The sequence below is a fragment of the Chiloscyllium plagiosum genome, chromosome 5, assembly GCF_004010195.1.
Source record: "Chiloscyllium plagiosum isolate BGI_BamShark_2017 chromosome 5, ASM401019v2, whole genome shotgun sequence".
NCBI lineage: Eukaryota > Metazoa > Chordata > Chondrichthyes > Orectolobiformes > Hemiscylliidae > Chiloscyllium > Chiloscyllium plagiosum.
The window spans coordinates 85197212-85219076 of record NC_057714.1 but is presented as its reverse complement, the minus strand read 5'-3'; the positions used below and the strand labels follow the sequence as shown (position 1 = coordinate 85219076).

General features: G+C 41.3%; 1 protein-coding gene across 1 annotated transcript in view; it reads left to right on the top strand.

Moving 5' to 3' along the window:
• The window catches only part of LOC122550058 (ATP-dependent zinc metalloprotease YME1L1-like), a 69297-nt gene that overhangs the window by 21029 nt on the left and 26403 nt on the right, over nucleotides 1–21865 (top strand). The window contains exons 3-9 of the mRNA XM_043690525.1: nucleotides 11890–12061; nucleotides 13626–13727; nucleotides 13816–13925; nucleotides 14005–14155; nucleotides 16889–16972; nucleotides 20739–20821; nucleotides 20903–20993. Coding sequence (XP_043546460.1) covers nucleotides 11890–12061; nucleotides 13626–13727; nucleotides 13816–13925; nucleotides 14005–14155; nucleotides 16889–16972; nucleotides 20739–20821; nucleotides 20903–20993 — 793 coding nt within the window. The remainder of the gene's footprint in view (nucleotides 1–11889; nucleotides 12062–13625; nucleotides 13728–13815; nucleotides 13926–14004; nucleotides 14156–16888; nucleotides 16973–20738; nucleotides 20822–20902; nucleotides 20994–21865) is intronic.

The following is a 21865-nucleotide window of genomic DNA, read 5'->3' as shown; positions in this document are numbered from 1 at the left end:
CAGTAAGGCGTTTGACAAGGTTTCTCATGGTTACCTCCGAAAACAATGGGATCTTGATCAGATGGGTCAATGGGCTGAGGAGTGGCAGATGGAGTTTAGTTTAGATAAAGGTGAGGTGTTGCATTTTGGAAAAGTAAGTCAGGGCAAGGTTTATACACCTAATGGTAAGGTCCTGAGGAGTTTTGCTAAACAAAGAGACTTTGGAATGCGGGTTCATTGTCCCTTGAAAGTGAAGTCACAGGAAAATAGGATAATGAAGAAGGCATTTGGTATGCTTTCCTTTATTGGTCAGAGCACTGAGTGTAGGAGTTGGGAGGTCATGTTGTGGCTGTATCTATACATTGGTTAGGCTACTTTTGGAATATTGTGTGCAATTCTGGTGTCTCTCCCATAGGAAGGATGTTGTGAAACTTCAAAGGGTTCAGAAAAGATGTCCAAAGATGTTGCCAGGGTTGGAGGGTTTGAACTTTAAGGAGAGGCTGGACAGTCTAAAGCTGTTTCCCTGGAGTATTGGAGGCTGAGAGGTGACCTTATAGAGGTTAACAAAATCATGAGGGGCATGGACAGGGTGAATAGACAAGCTCTTTTCCCTGGGTTTGGGGGGGGCAGTGGGGGAGTCCAGAACTAGAGGGCATAGGTTCAGGTGAGATGGGAAAGATTTAAGAAGGACGTAAGGGGCAACATTTTCACACAGAGGATGGTGTGTATGGAATGAGCTGCCAGAGGAAGTGAAGGAGGCTGGTACAATTACAACATTTAAAAGGCATCTGGATGGGTATATGAATAGGAAGGGTTTAAAGAAATATGGGCCAAGTGCTGACAAATTGGGCCTGATTAATTGGCGATATCTGGTTGGCATGTATAAGTTGGACTGAAGATTCTGTGTCCATGTCGTACATCTCTATGACTTCAGTTTACTATCGTATGGACTCTTGTATATATTGCATTTTGAAGACTTTTTTTTAAAAGCTGAAGTTAGGAATTCGACTATTACACAAAGTGTTGTTTTAGAAGAGATGGAATTCATGCTTGGTATGAGTCAAAAAATGGACAAACGAGCCAGATCTCTCTCTAAAATTATCAGCAACAAAAGGAGAAAGAATTATGGCCATATTGAATATGGGTCCCTGTACCCATTATGTCCACATTTCAAAACCTACCGTGGAAGCATACCTAAAGTTGTTCTATTTATAAGTGGTATAATTTGAATTTTTGGAACTAACTTGGATGTAAGATAATCCTTGGGATTGTTTTGATACTTGAAGCAGCCATTATTTGGCAGAAAGACTTGTAATTAAATCAGTCATATGGTGGTATGCTGTTCTCAAATCTCTTGTACTTTTTGTATTGTTTGTGTTTCTTGGATATTAGCAAAGTTAAACAATTTAAAATGGCCCCAGCTTATATAAAGTGCAAAAACAATTATAATACTTTCATACTATATAGGCCAATACCTGTAGTGGTTGAGTATGATGAAGGAAACAGTTTGTACTCTCGTCTTGATTGTCATTTGCATTAGTAAGTACTAATGAGAGAAAGATAATAACAAACAAGTCAATATCCATATGGTCATTTAAACCATTTGAAGTTTGCATATTTTCCCCATGTCTGCATGAGTTTCCTCCAGGTGTTCCAGTTTCCTCCCACAATCCAAAAATGAAGAGTGTAGTGCTGGAAAAGCACAGCTGGTCAGGTAGCATCTGAGGAGCAGGAGAGTTGACATTTCAGGCATAAGCTCTTCCTCAGAAATGGGGATTCCTGATGAAGGGCTTAAGTCCGAAACGTCGATTCTCCTCCTCGGATGCTGCCTGACCGGCTGTGTTTTTCCAGCACCACACTCTTGGACTCTGATCTCCAGCACCTGCAGTCCTCATGTTCTCCTCCACAATCCAAAGATGTGCAGGTTGGGTGAATTGGCCGTGCTAAATTGCCCATAGCATTCAGGGATGTTTAGGCTAGATGCATTAGTCAGGGGTTAATGTAAAGTAATAGGGTAGGGAATGGGTTTGGATGGGATACTCTTTGCAGGATTGGTGTGGACTTCTTAGGCCGAAGGGTCTGTTTCCACACTGTAGGGGTTCAATAAATGGAAACTTTACCTTCCAGGCAGCCCCCGGTCCCTGGTTCTGGACTGTTCCCTGTAATATGTTCAGGCCGTGGTAAATCACATGGTAAAACCTGCATGAGCATGATGGCTAGCGGACTGGAAGACCCGGAACAGAACGATATGTCCAGCAGACTGAAAAGCCGGAGTGGAGAGCAACAGGCAGGCATGCTGACTCATAAATGTTGATCTGTAACTGTGAAGAACTAGGGTCTATTTGTATGCAAGATGTGTGGAAAATACAAGATTTCTTTGGCCAAAAATAAGGCGTCAACTTATGCATTGAGCTACCGTATATACCTGCTTTTGTGTCAATCTGGAAAGAAGTCATGGTAAGGGACCTTATGTCTGTGGTGTGGTCCTATTGTGCAATGTGGGAAATAAGAGACACTTCCAATGTCCCTGATGGCTACATCTGCAGCTACTGGCGAACCACGTTACAGAGCTGGAGCTGTGGGTGGACTCACTGTGGACCATCCACAGTGCTGAGAATATCATGGGCAGAAGTAGATCTGCTCCCATTTTCTGTGTCTTGGAATTCCATCTCTTGGAGCTGGGGAGGAAGCAAGTGGACATAAGGTGAGTGGGTGAAAGACACCAGGAAGAAGGGGCTGTGGAGGGAGAAGGAGCAGGAGGAGACTGCAAAGGAGGGTGGGAGGAAGCTGCAAGATGGGTAAGAGCAGTTTTAAAGAGCTAGAAAATTTTGAAATCACTAACATAACAAATTCTTTGCAAATGTATGTGGAGTCTCAAGCCTAAGACCGGGAGTGTTTGGGAGCTAAAGTATGGGGAGAAATGTAGTAATTGCTATTGTAATGAGTAATCATCTCAATTATTACATTTAAATCTGATATCTCAAATGTCATAAAGGTAGGAACTGTCTGGTTTAAAAAAATCCCATTTTGTGTGCATGCAAAGGAAATGCATTGGTTGTGATTTCACCTGTCTGTGGAATGTGTGTTTTAGGGAGAGGTGGTGTGTGACAGTTATTCATCAAGAAAATCTTCAGCTAATGTTTTCCTGTTGTCTTCTGCCAATGTAAGTACTTTGGTATTTCAGAGGATATTGTTGAATTCTAATTCTTCTGAGAGTCCAAATACAGAATATGTCAACCCACATATAAAACGTTTTCGATTTTTGAAAAGATTTGAGGCTCGGGTTGAGGTTCAGGTTGTAAGTTTGCTCGCTGAGCTGGCAGGTTTGTTTTCAGACATTTCATCATCATATTAGATAACATCATCAGTGAGCCTCTGGTGAAGCGCTGGTGTTCTGTCCCATTTCCTATACAAATAACCAGCAAAATGAATATTATTTACCGAATACCATGCAAGGACTGTAACAAACATCAGACAGACAGGCAGAAAACTAGCCACCAGGATACACGACCACCAACTAGCCATCAAAAGACATGACCCACTATCACTAGTTTCCTTACATACAGACAAAAAAGGACACCACTTCGACTGGGACAACACATCCATCCCAGGACAGGCTAAACAGAGGCCTGGCATTCAAACCGGAACTCCATCAACAAACACATCAGTTTGGACCCCATTTATGAACCTCTGAGAAAAAGAACTGGAAATTATGTCTTACAGGTTAAGAGACCAAGACACACAAAAAGAAAGTGGGGCATAATACCATCGCTTCACAGGAGGCACACTAAAGATGTTTCCTCACATAGTGACGAAACATCTGAAAACAAACCTTCCAGAGCAAACTTACAACCTGAACATACAGAAGGTATTGTTAAAGTTAGCTGGAAATGTTTCAGGAGGCAGTCGCAACTGTTACAATAGGCACATTTTAGATTTTTAGTCCATGGTCAGGGACCGAGCTGACAGGCAGATTGAAATAGAGACAGGTATGGAGCGCTACAAGATGGCATGTTAGCTCTCAATTGTCAAGGTACTTTGTGGTTCTTGGATGAGAGTGGGGACTGCAAGGCGATTGAACAAACTGTTGACACATGCACTGAGGTGCAGGATAACATTCATTGGGGATGGAGGAATGTAGTTGAAGGTCATCACATAGAAAGGGCATAGCTACTGTTGTCTGAACCCTTGCACATCAAATTGGAAGGTGTTTTTCCCTGCCTGATGCCAAGGCTAAGGACTTTTCCCCTGGGGTGGATCATTGGAATCTCTTCTAGGATAGAAGTGATGTGTACAAGAATAACGGATTGCACCTGAATTGGAAGGGGGTTAATATACTGGCAGGGAGATTTGCTAGAGCTGCGTGGGAGGATTTGAACAAGTTGGGTGGGAGTGTTGGGACCCAGTAGATACTGAGGAAAGAGATCAATCTGAGGACTGGTATAGTTGGGAAAGAACAAGAACAAAGAACATTACAGCGCTGGAACAGGCCTTTCGGCCCTCCAAACCTGTGCTAATCCATATCCTCTATCTAAATCTGCTGTCTATTTTCTAAGGATCTGTATCTCTTTGCTCCCTGCCCATTCAAGGGAATGAGTCAAACAGTCAGGGCTGGAAGGAACAAAGCAGAGAGCAAGGGAGGACTGATAAATTAAACTGCATTTATTTCAATGCAAGAGGCCAAACAGATGAACTCTGGATATGGTTGGGAACCTGGGACTGGGATATCATAGCAATTATAGAAACATGGCTCAGGGATGGACAGGACTGGCAGCTTAATGTTCCAGGATACAAATGCTACAGAAAGGATGAAAGGGAGGCAAGAGAGGGGGTGGGGGGGGGTGGGTGTGAGGGGAAGAGTGCCGTTTTGGATAAAGGATAGGATTATAGATCTATTTACGGAGGACATTCCCAGAAATGCATCCAGGGAAGTTATTTGGGTTGAACTGAGAAATAAGAAAGGGATGATCACCATATTGGGATTGTATTATAGACCCTAATAGTCAGCGGGAAATTGAGAAACAGATTTGTAAGGAGATTTCCGTTATCTGTAAGAATAATGGGGTGGTTATGGTAGAGGATTTTAACTTTCCAAACATAGATTGGGACTGCCATAGCTTTAAGGGTTCAGATGGAGAGGAATTTATTAAGAGCGTACAAGAAAATTTTCTGATTCAGTATGTGGATGTACCGACTAGAGAAGGTGCAAAACTTGACCTACTCTTAGGAAATAAGAGGCAGGTGACTGAGGTGTCAGTGGGGGAGCACTTTAGGGCAAGCAAAATAGTGAAGAAAATTGGAAGAAGGCTAATTTTGACGGTATTAGGCAAGAACTTTCAAAAGCTGACTGGGGGCAGATGTTTACAGGCTGGAAAATGGGTAACCTTCAGAAATGAGATAATGAGAGTCCAGAGACAGTATATCCCTGTTCGGGTGAAAGGAAAGGGGTGGTAGGTATAGGGAATGCTGGATGATTAGAGAAATGGAAGGTTTGGCTAAGAAAAAGAAGGAAGCATATATCAGGTATAGACAAGATAGATCAAGTGAATCCTTAGAGTATAAAGGCGGTAGGTGTATACCTAAGAGGGAAATCTAAAGGGCAAAAAAGGGACATGAGATAGCCTTGGCAAATTTGGTTAAGGAGAACCCAAAGGGTTTTTACAAATACATTAAGGACAAAAGGGTAACGAGGGAGAGAATAGGGCCCCTCAAAGATCAGCAAGGCAGCCTTTCTGTGGAGCCATAGGAGATGGGGGAAAAACTAAATGAGTATTTTGCATCAGTGTCTACTGTGGGGAAGGACATGCAAGATGTAGAATGTAGGGAAATAGCTGGTGGCATCTTGAGAACTGTCCATATTACAGAGGAGGAAGTGCTGAATGTCTTAACTCAAAGGTGGATAACTAGAGGACATAGGTTTAAGGCAAGAGGGGAACGATGTAAAAGGTGATGTGTATGGAATGAGCTGCCAGAGGAAGTGGTGGAGGCTAGTACAATTTCAACATTTAAAGGGCATTTGGATGGGTATATGAATAGGAAGGGTTTGGAGGGATATGGGCTGGGTGCTGGCAGGTGGGACTAGATTGGGTTGGGATATCTGATCGGCATGGACGGGGTTGGACTGAAAGGTCTGTTTCCATGCTGTACATCTCTATGATCTGATTAGGTACCCTAGAGCTCTGAGAAGTGAGGGAAGTGATTGCTAGGCCCTTTTGCTGAGATATTTGTATCATCAATAGTCACAGGTGAGGTGCCAGGGATAGTCAACATGGCTTTATGTGTGGGAAATCATGTCTCACGAACCTGTTTGAGATTTTTGAAGAAGTAACAAAGAGGATTGATGAGGGCAGAGCAGTGGACGTGATCTATATGGACTTCAGTAAGGCGTTCGATAAGGTTCCCCATGGGAAACTGGTTAGCAAGGTTGGGTACAGAACTGGCTCAAAGGTAGAAGACAGAGGGTAGTAATGGAGGGTTGTTTATCAGACTGGAGGCCTGAGACCGGTGGAGTGCCACAAGGATTGGTGTTGGTCCACTACTTTTCATCATTTATATAAATGATTTGGATCTGAGCTTAAGAGGTATAGTTAGTAAGTTTGCAGATGACACCAAAATTGGAGGTGTAGTTGGACAGCGAAGGAGGTTACCTTATATTACAACGGGATCTTGATCAAATGGGCCAGTGAACTAAGGAGTGGCAGATGGAGTTTAATTTAGATAAATGCAAGGTGCTGCATTTTGGGAAAGCAAATCTTAGCAGGACTTATATACTTAATAGTAAGTTCCTTGGGAGTTTTGTTGAACAGAGACCTTGGAGTGCAGGTTCATAGTTCCTTAAAAGTAGAGTCACAGGTAGATAAGATAGAAAAGAAAGCATTTAGTATGCTTTCCTTTACTGGTCAGAGCATTAAGTCTCAGAGTTGGGAGGTCATGTTGCAGCTGTACAGGATGTTGATTAGGGGAGTTTTGGAATAGTGTGCAGTTCTGGTCTCCCTCATACTGGAAGGGTGTTGTGAAACTTGAAAGGGTTCAGAAAAGATTTACAAGGATGTTGCCAAGGTTGGAGGATTTGAGCTACAGGGAGAGGTTGAATAGGCTGGGGTTGTTTACCCTGGAGTGTCGAAGACTGAGGGGTGACCTTATGGAGGTTTATAAAATCATGAGGGATAGGATAAATAAACAAGCTCTTTTCCCTGGGATGGGGGAGTCTAGAACTTGAGGCAATAGGTTTAGGGTCAGAGGGGAAAGATATGAAAGGAACCTAAGGAGGCAACCTTTTCACGCAGTGGGTGGTGCGTGTATGGAATGAGCTGCCAGAGGAAGTGGTGGAGGGTGGTACAATTGCAACATTTAAAAGGCATCTGGGTGGGTATATGAATAGGAAGGATTTGGAGGGATACGAGCCAAGTTCTCGCAAATGGGACTCGATTAGGTTGGGATATCTGGTCGGCATTGGTGAGTTGGACAGAAGGGTCTGTTTCCGTGCTGTACATCTCTATGACTATAACTTGGAATGGAAGGGGAAGGGTGCCTTTGTATGTGGATGCCAGTGATGTAGATATGACTGGAAAGCGCTTCTGCTGAAGGAGTATGCACAGTTAGAAACTAAATTAAAAAGCAAAACCACTATGAGTTAGAATAAGAGGCACAAGGAAGTTAGCATAGAATAAATCAGATCAGAGATTTGAATGCATGGTTCAAAGATTGGTGTGGGAAAAATGGATCTGGATTGATAAGACGCTGGGATGATTACTGGGAAAAGAGAGAGCTGTATCTTTGGATGATATTCACCCAAACCTGGCTGGAACAACTATTCTTGAATTGTATAAGTGGAGTTATAGAGAACCGTGTGAGTGGCGATTTCAAAAGTTAAACAGAGAAGAGAAGGCATTAATGTAAGGCAGCAATACAGATAATGACCACAGGTGATAGAAAGGGACTGAGCATACAAATGGTAGAGTTATCAATAAATTAAACCAGAATTGGGAAAAAGACCCAATTAAAGGTTTATATTTTAATGCAGGAAGGTCAATGAATTGGTAGCTTTCTCAGAAATAAATAGACATATGATAGTCAATACAGAGCTTGGAGAGTGTGTCTGTGCTGAAAATGTGTTGCTGGAAAAGCGCAGCAGGTCAGGCAGCATCCAAGGAGCAGGAGAATTGACGTTTCGGGCATGAGCCCTTCTTCAGGAATGAGGAAAGTGTGCCAAGCAGGCTAAGATAAAAGGTAGGGAGGAGGGGCTTGGGGGAGGGGTGTTGGAAATGCGCGAGGTGGAAGGAGGTTAAGGTGAGGGTGATAGGCCGGAGTGGGGGTGGGTTCGGAGAGGTCAGGAAGAAGATTGCAGGTTAGGAAGGTAGTGCTGAGTTTGAGGGTGGAGAGTTCGAGTCCCTAATCCTCCCAATGGAGAACTTTGATTGTTGAAAGTCAGTCATCTTATTCCATGGACATTAATGCAGAAGTTCCTCAGGAATTTTTTTTTAAGTGGTTCAACCTGTTCAGAGTTGCTATCACACTGTAGAGCAAGTGAGACTTGAACTTGGTCTCCTGGTCCAGAGTTAGGGATGCTACCATTGTGCCACAAAAACACAGTTCCTCATGTTGGGCTAGGTCTAACCATCTTCATCTGCTCCATCAAAAACATTCCCTGCATCGTAAGGTTACAGGGAATGCTCATTGATGATGTAATTACAGAATCATCTCTGTTGCAATTCAGTTGTGGAAACAGTCTGTATTCATATGCGGTGAGACCTGGCTTTATCTGCTAAGTGGCCAGTTTTGCTGCTGTTACTTCAGACAGAATACACTTGCCATTCATCTTCCTAAGCTTGTTCTGCTATTCAATAAGACGAAATGTAAACTAAGGGAACATTTCACCTAGCATCTAAACCGAGGCCATCCAAACCTCCCAGTCACTGCCCATTTTAATTCCCCTTCCCGCTCCCATTCCGACATGACCATCCTTGGCCTCCACCACTGCCACAGCAAATCAGACCTCAGATTGGAGGAACAACACCCCATCTTCCACTTGGGCTGCCTACAGCTTGGAGGACTCAACATTGGGTTCTCCAATTTCAAATCACCTCTGTTCCCAGCCCCTCCCCCACCCTTCCATTCCTCTCGGCCATCTACCGGATTCATTCCTACCATCGACCAACCAGATCGTACCCTCTACTTGTCTCTACCTATGCCCACCTCACCATTCCCCCCCACTCCTCAATTCTGCAGCTTCCCTTACACCCACCCCCAGTCCTGAAGAAGGGTTACACCCAAAACATCGACTTCTCCACCTGATGCTGCCTGGCTTGCTGTGTTCTTCCAGCCTCCTGCTTGTAATCTTAAATAACTTCCTGTCTGCCCTGATAACCATTCACTCCCTTGCTGAACAAAAGTCTATCCCTACCTTAATGTTTACAGATGCTGCTTCCACCACCTTTTCAGGAAGAGATTTCTAAAGACACTGAACCTTCATAATTTTGCACAATCCCTGTTTTAAATCAGCAATATCTGAACTTTCAACAGGTCTAGGTTCTCTCACAAGAGGAAATGACATCACCACATTGGCCCTGTTCAAACCTCTCATGATCATATGGTTCCGATATGAGTGGCAATCACAGTCGGATTGCCAGTCTGTTAATTTTTTTTTAATGCTGAGCTCTGCATTTTCAGACAAGAATTTGGATCCTAGCTCCTTCAGAAGTGCAGAGCTATGCCCTGTACTGCAGGATAGTTGGGGGAAGGGTGGAGGGGGGGAAATGAAACTGCATCCCATTTTGCAGCATACATCGTGCTGTGCTTTGAGATTTAAATGTCCAGTAGCACATCTGGATAAGTTGTCAGCTGGCAATGGATGAGTGTAAGTAGGGCAAATGGGGCTTTAGAGTGCTAAATGAGTGATGGAATGCTTAAAGTATGTTGAGGATGAGTTTGTTGAGCAGTAGATGAGTCACAGAGCGCTACACAAAAGGCCCTTCTGTCCTTCAAGTCTGTGTTGATCAAAAATAAGTATCCAACTATCCTAACCCCATTTCCAGCAGTTGGCCCACAGCCTTGTATGCCTTGGCTTTGGAAGTGGAAATCTAAATACTATTTAAATGTTATAAAGCTTTCAGTCTCTATCCTTACTGGCAGTGAGCTTCAGATTCCCACCACTCTGTTTGAAAATAATTTCCTCACATCCCCTTTAAACGTTCTCCCTCTTACCATAATTCTACGTCCTCCACATTTCTGGCGCTTCTACAGTGGCCAGAGAGATATTGAAAATTATTGCTAGTGCCTCTATATCCTCCCTTGCCCAGGATATATTTCATTATGCTCTGGAGATTTACCTACTTTTAAGCCTGTCAGACCACTCGAACCTCCTCTCTGTCTCTGCTAGTTTTTAAAATTATGTCACAGTCCTTTTTTTTTACATTCACATCATCCCTCTCACTAGTGAACATTGGCATAGTATTTGGGTCAGGCTGGTGGGTGAGGAGTGTTCCTTGAATCCTCTGCATTCTCTGTTAAGGGCTTTATAAAAATCTTATTACTGGTTTCCAGATGCAGGGAATTGCCCATTGGAAACTGAAATTTTCCAGACAATTCCCATGGAGTCAACTGCACATGGGACTCTGCAAGGTCCCAAAGTGCAACTGCAGAAGTTAATTTTTCAGAAAGGTATTTATTAGGCTACACCTCAGTTTTGTTTTGAAGATGAAGAAACCTCAACCTGTTTAATCTTTGCTGATGAGTTCAATCTCAAGTCTGTTATTATTTTAGTGCATCTTTTTGCTTTGCCCCTTGTTCATTGTTTGTCTCTTCTGTTCACCGTACTTGCGAGTGTGGATTAACCAAGATTTTAGAGAAGGTTAACACTTGGCTTTCTGTTGTATTTCTTTTTAGAAATGTACTCAATGCATTATTTGCTTTTTAAATTGTCTTCTTAATGTGTGCTGGCACTCATGATTTGTGTATCTGCACTCCAGTAGATCTGCAGATCTTTATTTTGCAATCCAGTTTGGAATCTTATTCTCCAGACTGCATGGCTGTGTGTTCTTCTGTTCCTCAAGGTGCAATCTAAAACATGTAGATCTTAAACACATTCCAAAAAATGTATTCTCTTTTCACCAATTCCTAGTTGGCATTGCAAAATTTGCATTTATTAAATTGTTTCATTCAGTATTCTTGTGAAATTCTCCAGTTGTTTACAATTCCAGACAGAATATCTTATATTGTTAAACTCCTGGGTTAGGAGAGAAATTGATACCCCTTCTTTATTTACCTAGCCTCTTGGTTGGTTGTAAGTAGGTTAATTAAAAACAAGGATACATTTCTCCCAGAAAAAAATAATTTGTTTCCAAATGAGTCAATATGACCAGGTTTTCTTCAATTCACAAAAATGTTGCATTTTGGTTACAACATATGAGAAGAAATAATAGTGCAACACACACAGACCAATTAGGAGTAAGAAGTGAATTCAAAAGTGAAAACTTTAGATAAAAAAAACTGATCAGTCTCTGTCATTCATGTAGACAGTCAGACATTATAGTTGTTACCAGTATTATCTCCTGTAATGTTTCTGTTGATAGTTGAACATTCAGTCTCAACATTCTTCACTTTGCAATTTGATTGAAATTCCTTTAACCACCTTCCTTTCTATAATGGTTGGCTGGCAGCATTAGAGTGGGTGTAATTTTTCCTTTCTTCACCTTTTTACAAGGGTCTTTAGTGGTTGTTCTCAAACCCGTGACCTTCACAAGACACTAGGCTATCAGGCCACTAACATGCACAAATACGCGCACACATACATGTTGGAATGAAACAATATGTCCATTAGGACTTTGGCGATTTGATCTGTTATGACAAAACATTTTGTTAAAAAATGTTATTGAATTTCCATTATTAATTTTTTTAAAACTTTTCTTTCAGCCTGCTATTAACTTACGGGAACTTGGATTATCTGACTTGAAAACCAGCCAACTAACAGAATTGGTAGACAGTTTGCTACCGTGTTTGTCTCCAGCTGCTTCAAATCCTAAACAGTCGTCACGTTGGCAAATCTCCCACATTTCATCACAGTCCTTTTTTGAAAATAAATATGGTCAGTAATAATTATTTTCCTCTTGCACTGTTGTCCAAACTCTGCCCTACTTTATATCTGTTTATTTACACCTTTCATCTTACCATACCAATAATTTTGAAGCTGAGGCTTGTGAGAGAGCATTTTTTCAACTGTTCATTGGGAAAAGTATGATGATGTACCCATTTGCAGATTCAGCAGCTAGATTTATTTTGCAGAGTATCCTGAGTCGATCTTAACTGTGCAACAATAGGAGCTTAATAAACCAGACATTCTTGAATTGGAAAAACTGAAAGAACTACAGATGCTGAAAATCAGAAACTAAAACAGAAGTTGCTGGAAAAACTCAGCGGATCTGGCAGCAGCTGTGGAGAGAAAGCAGAATTAATGTTTCAGGTCTTTTGGCTGTTCCTTCTGGTGCGGTCTTGGGGAGGTGGAAGTAAACGATAAGTGAAGATAGGACCCAAAGAGAGAGAAACAGTTGAGCAGACAGAGGACTCTGTAAAGGTCAGCTACTAATGGGGACTATTAACAGATGACAGTAGGATATGTATAGTAGTAGACCATGTGATAAAAAGGCCTGATGGGTTGGGGTTGGGGAAGGACATGGGAAAAGATGCTCAAACCCTTAAATTGTTAAACACTGTATAGAGTACAGAAGGCCGAGGAATTCCCAAGCAGGAAACGAGATTCTGTTCTTTCAGCTTGTGCTGAGCTTTGTTGGAGCACTACAGCAAGCATGAAACAGATGGTGGCCAGGGTTCTTGGCGGTGTGTTGAAGGGCAGACAATTGGAAGCTCAGGATCATTTTTGCGGATTAGCACAGGTGCTCTGCCCATAGATCACCCACGATATCACATTGTGAGCAGCGAACACCATGGGCTAGATTGTGTGAAGTCAGTTAAAGCACTACTTCACCTGGAAGGTGTGTTTGGGCCCTTGAATATTGAAGAGGGAGGAAGTAAACAGACAGATGTTACACTAGTTGTGATTGCAAGAGAAAGTGCCCTGAGGGTGTGGGAATGAAGGAGGAGTGGAGCAGAGTGTCACAGAAGGAATGGTCCCTGTGGAAGCTGGCAAGGGTGACGTGGGGAATATATGTCTGACGGTTTCCTGCTGGAGGTCATGGAAAGGGTGGGAATGATCCTATGAATGTGGATTCTGGTTAGATGGTAGGTGAGGACAAAGGGGACTCTATTGCTGTTATGGGAGGGAGGAGAGGGGGTAAGCGCTGAAGTGCAGCAGTAGTTGTTGTGGATCCCTGCTGGACAGTGAATGTGCAAGTTCAACATTAGACCAGACTTTAGAAGTAGTGTTTGCTGGAGGCAATATATTTCTCACAACGTACTTGTGACTGGCAAGGGGAATTACTTAGAAACCAGCAATAACTTGATAATGCAATGTAAAGTCCTTCCAATTTTTAGTATTGAAGTTAGGTCAAACAACTGCATTGGTGATTTGTTAAGTCTGCCTCCCAAAAAAAGAACCTGTGATATCTGTGTTCTTGCCTTCTGCAATGATGTTTCAACCTCACTGCACCGATAATTCATTAATAAGGGCACTTAAGTATCAATTCTGTTTTTAGGATTTTCGAGCAATATTTTCAACGTGCTACGTGCATCTCAGCTTTCTCGACAATATCCCAGGCCACTACAGACTCTCTGTTCCAACCTTCATCTTTGTCCAAGTATGTATTCCAGGTATTAAGTGTTGACTTTTGCATGAAAATTGCAAATAATATATAGTGGTATTAATGAATGTTAATTTTTTTTAAGTCCAAGAGCAAGTTCGTGGCTTTAAAACTCTAAGGTCAAGATCAAGGAGACTGGCAGTATCTGATAATTTGGTTGAATCAGAAAGTATTGCTCCTTCTTCTTTTATGAAGGTAAGAAGTGATGTTACTCTGTTTATTGAAACAAAAGTTTCTCTTCAAAAAAAAGTGTTATTTACATATCTGTTTATAGGGGCTTTTGTTAAGGGATCGAGGAAGAGACGTTGAGAATTTGGACAGCTTGATAAAAACCAAAAACATTCCTGAGGCACATCAAGATGCATTTAAAACTGGTTTTGCAGAGGGATTCCTAAAAGCACAAGCTCTGACACAGAGGACAAATGGTAAGTCAGTATAACAATTCTTTTATTTTTTCTGAGTTCGTGCGATATGGCATCTTAGGTATAGTCATGGTGTTGGTCGAGGCTATTTTTTTCTTAAAGGTGTTCAGTTGATATTTCATGAATATCATGACTATTATTTGACCAGACACACCCAATGTTCAGGTCAAGGCAAAAGTATAGCAAGGGGAAAGCAGTGCCATAATGGTAATGTCAATACTTCAGTATTCCAGAACATCCCAGGCTAATGTTCTGGACCCATGGATTTGAATCCTATCATGACTGTTTGTGAATTTGAATGCAATATGCCTATGGAATTAAAAGCCTAGTCCAATGATGACCATGTAATCAATGTTAGTTGTTGTTCCCCTTTAGGGAAGGGAATCTAACATTCTTTCTTGCTCTTTCTGACATGATTTCAGACCAACAACAATGTGGTTGACTCTTAACTGCCTTCTAACTAGCCTCAAGGGCTAATCAGTGAATCAGCAACATGTGCGAGTCTTGCCACTTAAGTGCAGCCAAGAGCCTTGTTGACCACCCCAAAATGGAACCCTGGATAGAGAAAAATAATACATTTCTGAACTTCTGGCAATGAAATAGTCATTTGAGCAAACACTGCAAAATTGGGTGACAGGTTGAAGTGTTTACTTGCGTACTGCAAGTAACTGGGAGTGGGTAGGCTTCCTATAGATTTTCGTAAAACCCCCATTGTTAAATGGAGAATTCCTGACTGTGGAGTATGGAATCTGAAATGGACTGTGTGGTTGAGGGGTCAGTGGATATTGGAAGCACAGAATCCCTACAGTGTGAAAGCAGGCCGTTTGACCCATCGACCCTCCATAGAGAATCCCACTCCAACCCACCCATTTCCTCTACCCTCATCCCTGAGACCTTCCATTTCCCATGACTAATCCACCTAGGCTGCACATCTCTGGATATTATGGGCAATTTAGCTTGGCCAGTGCATCTAACCTGCACATCTTTGGACTGTGAGTGGAAGCTGGAGAACCCAGAGGGAACCCAGACAAAGGGAGAATGTCAAACTCCATGCGGTTGCCTGAGGTTGCAATCAAACCAGGGTCCCTGATGCTGTGAGGCAGCAGTGCTAACCACTGAGCCACCATACTGCCTGAAATTATAAGCATAATTAATGACATTTTCAGTATTAAGATGAATAACATAGGCCACGTAACCAACAATGTATTGAAAGAGGAGGAATATGTGGGTATCTGTATATGACTGGTATAGTGTTTACATCTTGCAAAAAATATATGGCTAGAACCATGTGGGTTCAATATTGGTATCTTTTGTTTCCAGGATTCAAATGAATTTGCGAAAAAAATATATTTGAAGTAAGAACAAATTCAAGTCTGATATTAAAAATAAATTATGTTTGGGGATTGCCTCTTGAAATATTTGTAGAGCATTTGAATATGGAAACGTTATTAACTGAGAGGCTAAAATCTGAATTCATTCATAACAAAAACAAGGGAGGGATTATCGATGAGTATGAGCAGACTTGAATGGACTGAATGGCCTAATTCTGCTCCAATATCTTATAATTCGGTGGGCTTATGGAGTAATGAATGAACTGGGGAAGAGAAAAAGGGCACCATTAATTTGTATGTTTACTTTATATACATTTTGAATGTATACATATTTGAAAAGCTGCAGAAATATTCATTTTGTTTTCCCATGCTTAAAATCTACCATTTAAGAATTTTACTGTGAAAGCTTTCGAGCTCCAACTTTTAAGAGTTAGAGTTCTGACTGATCCTTTCTAAAAAAAAATGAAATACCAATGTAACTCAGCGACAACTTGAATATACATAGCATATTTAAAAGAGTAAAGCGTTCCAATATACTTTACAGGAGCAAAATGAATCAAAGATTTACAAAGAGCCATATAAGGAGATGTTGGTGCAATGTTAGATTTTAAATAATGTAATGAGGGAGGAACAAAAATTTTAAGCACGTAAACCTATTTTGGAAGGCAAATCAGGACTTTGGAATTAGGCAGTTGGAGCTGCTAATTATGGAGCAATTAAGTTCAGTTTAGAGGTGGGTACTTGAAGGTCTCTTGTGATGCAGTGGTTGTGTCCCTACCTAGGGCACAGAATGCTTAGTTTCAAGTTCCAGCTGCTTCACAGATATGTCACATCTTTGAACAGGTTGTTTAAAAATATCTAGAAGTAGGGACCCACAGGCTAAGGACATATTTGAAAGCAAATATGAGAATTTTCAGTGCAGACATATCTGAACTGGTGGCCTCTGTAGATTACCAAGCACATGGATGATGGGGGAATGATATTTGGTCAGCTAGAATGTGGGCAGCAAGGCATTGGATAAACTGAAACTTTTGTGATTATGGAAAGCAAGTAATAAAGTCATCATTAAGGATTTCAGCAAAGTTTGAGCGAAAGTGTCAAGTTGCATGATATTTGAAGTAGATCAGATTGGGCTGATTGATCATAGCTAACATGGATGATTACCAATTTAGAAAGAACACAGTTGCAAGACTAAGATACAGAATAGTAGCTGTGAAAATATGAATCGGTGAAACTTAGAGTAAGACAGAAAATGACAAAGCTCATATTAGTAACTACAGGAGTAAAACGTTATCAGTAATATGTCGAATGTTCTACTGGTATTCTCAAAAGTACTGTACTAGCTAGTACTTCAAAGTCTCCTGTTTAATTAACATCACTCTTTTTAAAATTCTGCTTGCCACAGATTCTTTAAGAAGGACGAGACTAATTCTTCTGTTCCTTCTCTTGCTTGGAATTTATGGCCTATCCAGAACCCCGTTCTTATCTGGTAATATTTCAATGACTTTTTTGCTTTTGTAGTTTTGAACAATATACAGTTTAAAAGAAACATTTTGCTGATCAATTCATTGAAGTACTAGTAAATATGTATTTGGAAGTATCATTGCATATTTTGTGTATAAGAGGAGTGAATTTGTGGTGTGTATAGTATTAGCTCTGTCTTCAAAAATCCCTGCCTAGTTCCTAGTGAAAACAAGAACTCTAATAGTCTGATCTGGAATGAAAGTCCATTGCCAACCCTTTTTAAACAAAACATAGCTACTAGGAGCAGGGGTAGGCTATTCAGCACTTTGAGCCTGCTGTGTCTTTCAGTATGATGGTGGCTGATCTTTTATGTTTAACATGTAAAAATGCTAATATCTAAAATGCCCACTTACCTTCCCAGGACTTCACAAGTGCAAATTCCAGTGCTGCATCCAAACCAAAAGATGCAGTTTGACAAGCATTGGAGTAAATCTTCCCAGAAGTCGTGCTGCTTTAATGCAGGTTAATTGCCCGTTGGAAGTTTTTAAACTTTTTAAGCAATTGCTACACAGTGGGTGCATTGAGTAGTCTGACAGGTTCCAATGAACATCTTTCGGAGTGCATTCAGTCTCTAAATATCCAGGTTATCTGGTCAAAGACTGGTAATTCAGTAGGCCACTGAAATTTGCTAATTCTTCTAAAACCCTTCTACCACTTAAAATTAATGATTTCTGTCAGTACAGAGAATAAATTGAGTGGAGGATTTCAATGACTGCCACCACGAGTGGCTCAGTAGTATGCCAGTTGAATTGGTTGAGTCCTAAAGGACCTTGTTGTTAGACTAGGTCTCTGGCAGGTTGTGATAGAACCAATAACAGGGAGAAGCATACTTGACCTCATTCTCACCAGTTTCGTTGCCACACGTGCAACTGTTCATGACTGTATTACTAAGTGTGACCACCTCACAGTATATGTGGAAGTGAAGTCATATTGTGTGACATTATCACCATGCTAAATGGGACAGGCATTGAACAAATCTAGCAACTTGAGACTGAGCATCCATGAGGCACTGTAGGCATTCAGCAAAAGCAGAATTGTATGCCAACACTGTTCTTGGCTTCATGGCCTGGCATATTCCTCACTCCACCGTTATCATCCAGCCAGGCTTCACCCTGGCTCAATAATAGGAGCCTGGTACGTCAGTGCAAAAGATAAGGCTAAAGCATTTGCAACAATCGTCAGACAAGTGCCAAGTGAATGATCCATCATGGCCTATTCCAGAGGTCCCCAGCATCTCCAGGTGCCTGTCTTCAGCCAGTTTGATTCACTTCACGTGATATCAGGAAATGATTGGAGTCACTGAATACTGACTGCAAAGGCTGCCCTGGCAACATCCCAGCAGTAGTACTCAAGACTTGCTGCTCAAACAATTGCCTTACCTCTAGCCAAGCTCTTAAAGCTACAACACTAGCACCTACATGACAATGTAGAAATTGTCCAGGTATGTCCTGTAAATACACAGCAGGACAAATCCAACCCGGCCAGTTACCGTCCCATTAATATATTCTCGGTTGTCAGTAAAGTGATAGAAAGTGCCATGAGGAATATAGTTGCTTTGCTCACTGAGGCCCAATTTGGGTTACTGACCACAAGGTTGTAAAGCCTTGGTTCAAACAAGGACAGAGGTGAGAGTGACTGCCCTTGACATCAAGGCTGCATTTGACTGAGTGTGGAAACTAAGTGTTCTTGCAAAACTGGAGTTGATGGGAATCGGCGGTGGGGGTGGGGTGTCGGGAGGGAGTGTAGGGAGGGAATCTCTCAGCTGGTTGGAGTCATACCTGGCTCAAAGGAAGATCATGTGGTTGTTGGAGGTCAGTCATCTCAGTTGCAGGACATCTCTGCAGGAGTTCCTCAGGGTAGTGTCCTCAGGCAAATCATCTTACTGTCCATCATCAGGTCAGATTGTGCAATCATTGGCAAACATGCCCAATGTTCAGCACCATTCATGACTGCTCAGATACTGAAGCACCCCAAATGCAACAAAACCTGGATAATTTCCAGGCTTGGACTGAAAAGTCACAAGAAATATTAGTGCCACAGGAATACCAGGCAATGGTCATCTCCAATAAGGACCAATATAACCATCAATCCTTGACATTCATTGGTGTTAGCATCACTGGATCTCTCACTATTGACATTCTGGGCATTACTATTGACCAGAAATTCACCTGGACTCTCCACATAAGCACAGTGGCGGTAAGAGCATGTCAGAGCTTAGGAATCCTGCAGTGAGTGACTGGCCTCCTGACTCCCCAAAGAATATCCATCATTTACATGGCACAGTTAGGAGTGTGATGGAATATGCTCCACTTGCTTGGATGAATGTAGCTCCAACAATATTCAAGAATCTTGACGTCATCCAGGATAAAACAGCTGATTGTCATCACATTCACAAATATCCTCTCCCTGTACCACTGATGCTCAGTAGCAGTAGTCTGTACCATCTACACTGCAGAAATTCGCCAAAACTCCTTCAACAGCACCTTCCAAACCCATGAGCATTTCCACCTAGAAGAACAAGAGCAGCAGGTGACACATGAGAACACCGCCACCTGCAAATTCCCCTCCAAGCCACTCACCTCTTGACTTGAAAATGTATCACTGTCCTTTCAGTGTTTTGGGTCAAAATCATGGAATTCCCTCCCTATTGTCATCTACTAGCAGCACATGGACTGCAGTAGTTCGAGAAGGCAGCCCACCACTGCCATCTCTGGGGCAACCAGAAATGGGTATTAAATGCTGGCCGAGCTGGTGAGATCCACTTACCACAAGTTTAAAATGAAATTTGAGAATGTCATATGTACTGGATTTGAAAATAAATTGAATTGAAATGCATGAAAGGCACTCGACTGCTCATACTTCAAAATTTAAGCTACTGTGTTTTTTGTAAAACATAACTGTTACTTGAAATCTTTGCAGAATTTCTCAGAGAGGTTAAGTGGCCAAGGGCATGAGAATCCAGAGACCCAGGTAATATTTTTGGAACCTGGGGTATTCTGCTGTGGCCGATGGTGAATTTGAATTCAATAAGATTCTGGAATTAAGAGTCTAATGATGACCATGAAATTATTGTTGGTTGTCAGAAAAGCACATCTGTTCACTTACGTACTTTAGGGAAGTTAACTGCCATCCTTTTCCCAATTTGACCTCTGTGTAATTCCAGACCCACAGTAATATTGTTAACTCTTCACTGCCCTCTGAATGGGGATGGGCAAAAGATGCTGACCTAGCAGGCAACACCCATGTTCCATGAATGTATTAAAATAAAGCTGACTGGAATCAGGTTGACCCCACTGTTCCAACCTGATCACAGTTGAAAAATTCAAATTTATCCAATGTTTTATAAAATGAAATAATGTGCAAGTCAGTCAAGCTGAATGTTCTTGGTTCTTTTATTTGTAATTAGTGTGGACTTTAACTTCTGGTTTAAAAGCTTTACCTGATAGGAATGTAAAGCCACCTCTTTAATCCTCTATTATAACAAAATGTGCAATCATATCAATTATTTATTTTAAAGTTGCTTACTCTGTGAAATAATCATTGTATTCTACAAAGGTATTCAGTTGTGTTGTACTGTTAAGTTCATTTTGTGAATGATGGGCAAAACAGTGATAGAATCAAACTTCAAGCACCACTATTTCTAGTTTAGTTTAGTTTTGAGATTCCGTAAGCTTTTAAGTGGGAAGTTTGTAGACATTGAGTCTTTCAATTTGTACCTCCTTTTCCAACAGTACGATTTCGTACTACATCAGGACTGGATGCAGCTGTGGATCCAATTCAGATGAAAAATGTAACGTTTGAACATGTGAAAGGGGTAAGTAACGCTTCTACTCTTCGTAAGCATATTGAATTTTAAATTATTCATTTACAAATATTGCTTTTGGTTCACCACCAGGTGGAGGAAGCAAAACAGGAGCTACAGGAAGTCGTAGAATTTCTGAAAAATCCTCAGAAGTTCACAGCATTAGGAGGCAAACTACCTAAAGGTATGCAGCTGGTAATTATACCTTCAGCAATGCATTTTTACTATCACAAGTTTCTAAATATTTTCTTTACAACTGACTCCAAAAAAGGTTTGTTTCTAATGAGTGAACTTTCTGCCAGAAGAATTTGTTATCAGCTCATAGGATGTTAACATCATTGGTAAGGCCAATGTTTATCACCCATCTCGAATTCTTCTTTGTATAATTTATTCTCAGATTGCAGCTTGTGATGAAGCATTGGTCACAGTTCTATTAGGAGGGGAGCTCCAGGATTTTGACTCTTGATATGTTTCCCAGTCAGGATAGTGGGTGACTTGGAACATTGTTTTGCAAGCAGTCCCATGTGTCCCCTGCCCTTGGTGGTGGAGGGTCTGGTCTTGAAAGAAGACTTGGTTAGTTGCTATAGTGCATCTTACATGATACACCCTGCAGCTATAGTAGAAGTAATTATGCCTAAGAAGATTGATGGTGTGATGGAGGGTTCTCATTGATTTAGGCTCTTTGTCCAGGATGGTATCAATTATCTTAACTGTTGGAACTGTACTCAATGCAATGGAATATATTCCATCTCTTTCCTGGCTTATCCCTTGTAAATAATAAGCTTTGGAGAATAATTTACCACAGAATTTATGCATCTTGTCCATTTATGTTTCTGATTAATAGTAACAATTTGGTGGAGAATTCAGTAGTTCAGCGAAATCAGATTAGCATAAAAGAGAAATGTTTAGTGGGGTTTTTTTTAAGATAATTGTTCCTGGTGCTTGTCTGGCACAAATGTTACTTGACACTTATAAGTCAAACATAGATGTAGTCCAAATATTGCTGCATGTAGGTATGGACTACTGTTTATCTGAAGTGTTTTGAAAGGAACTGAA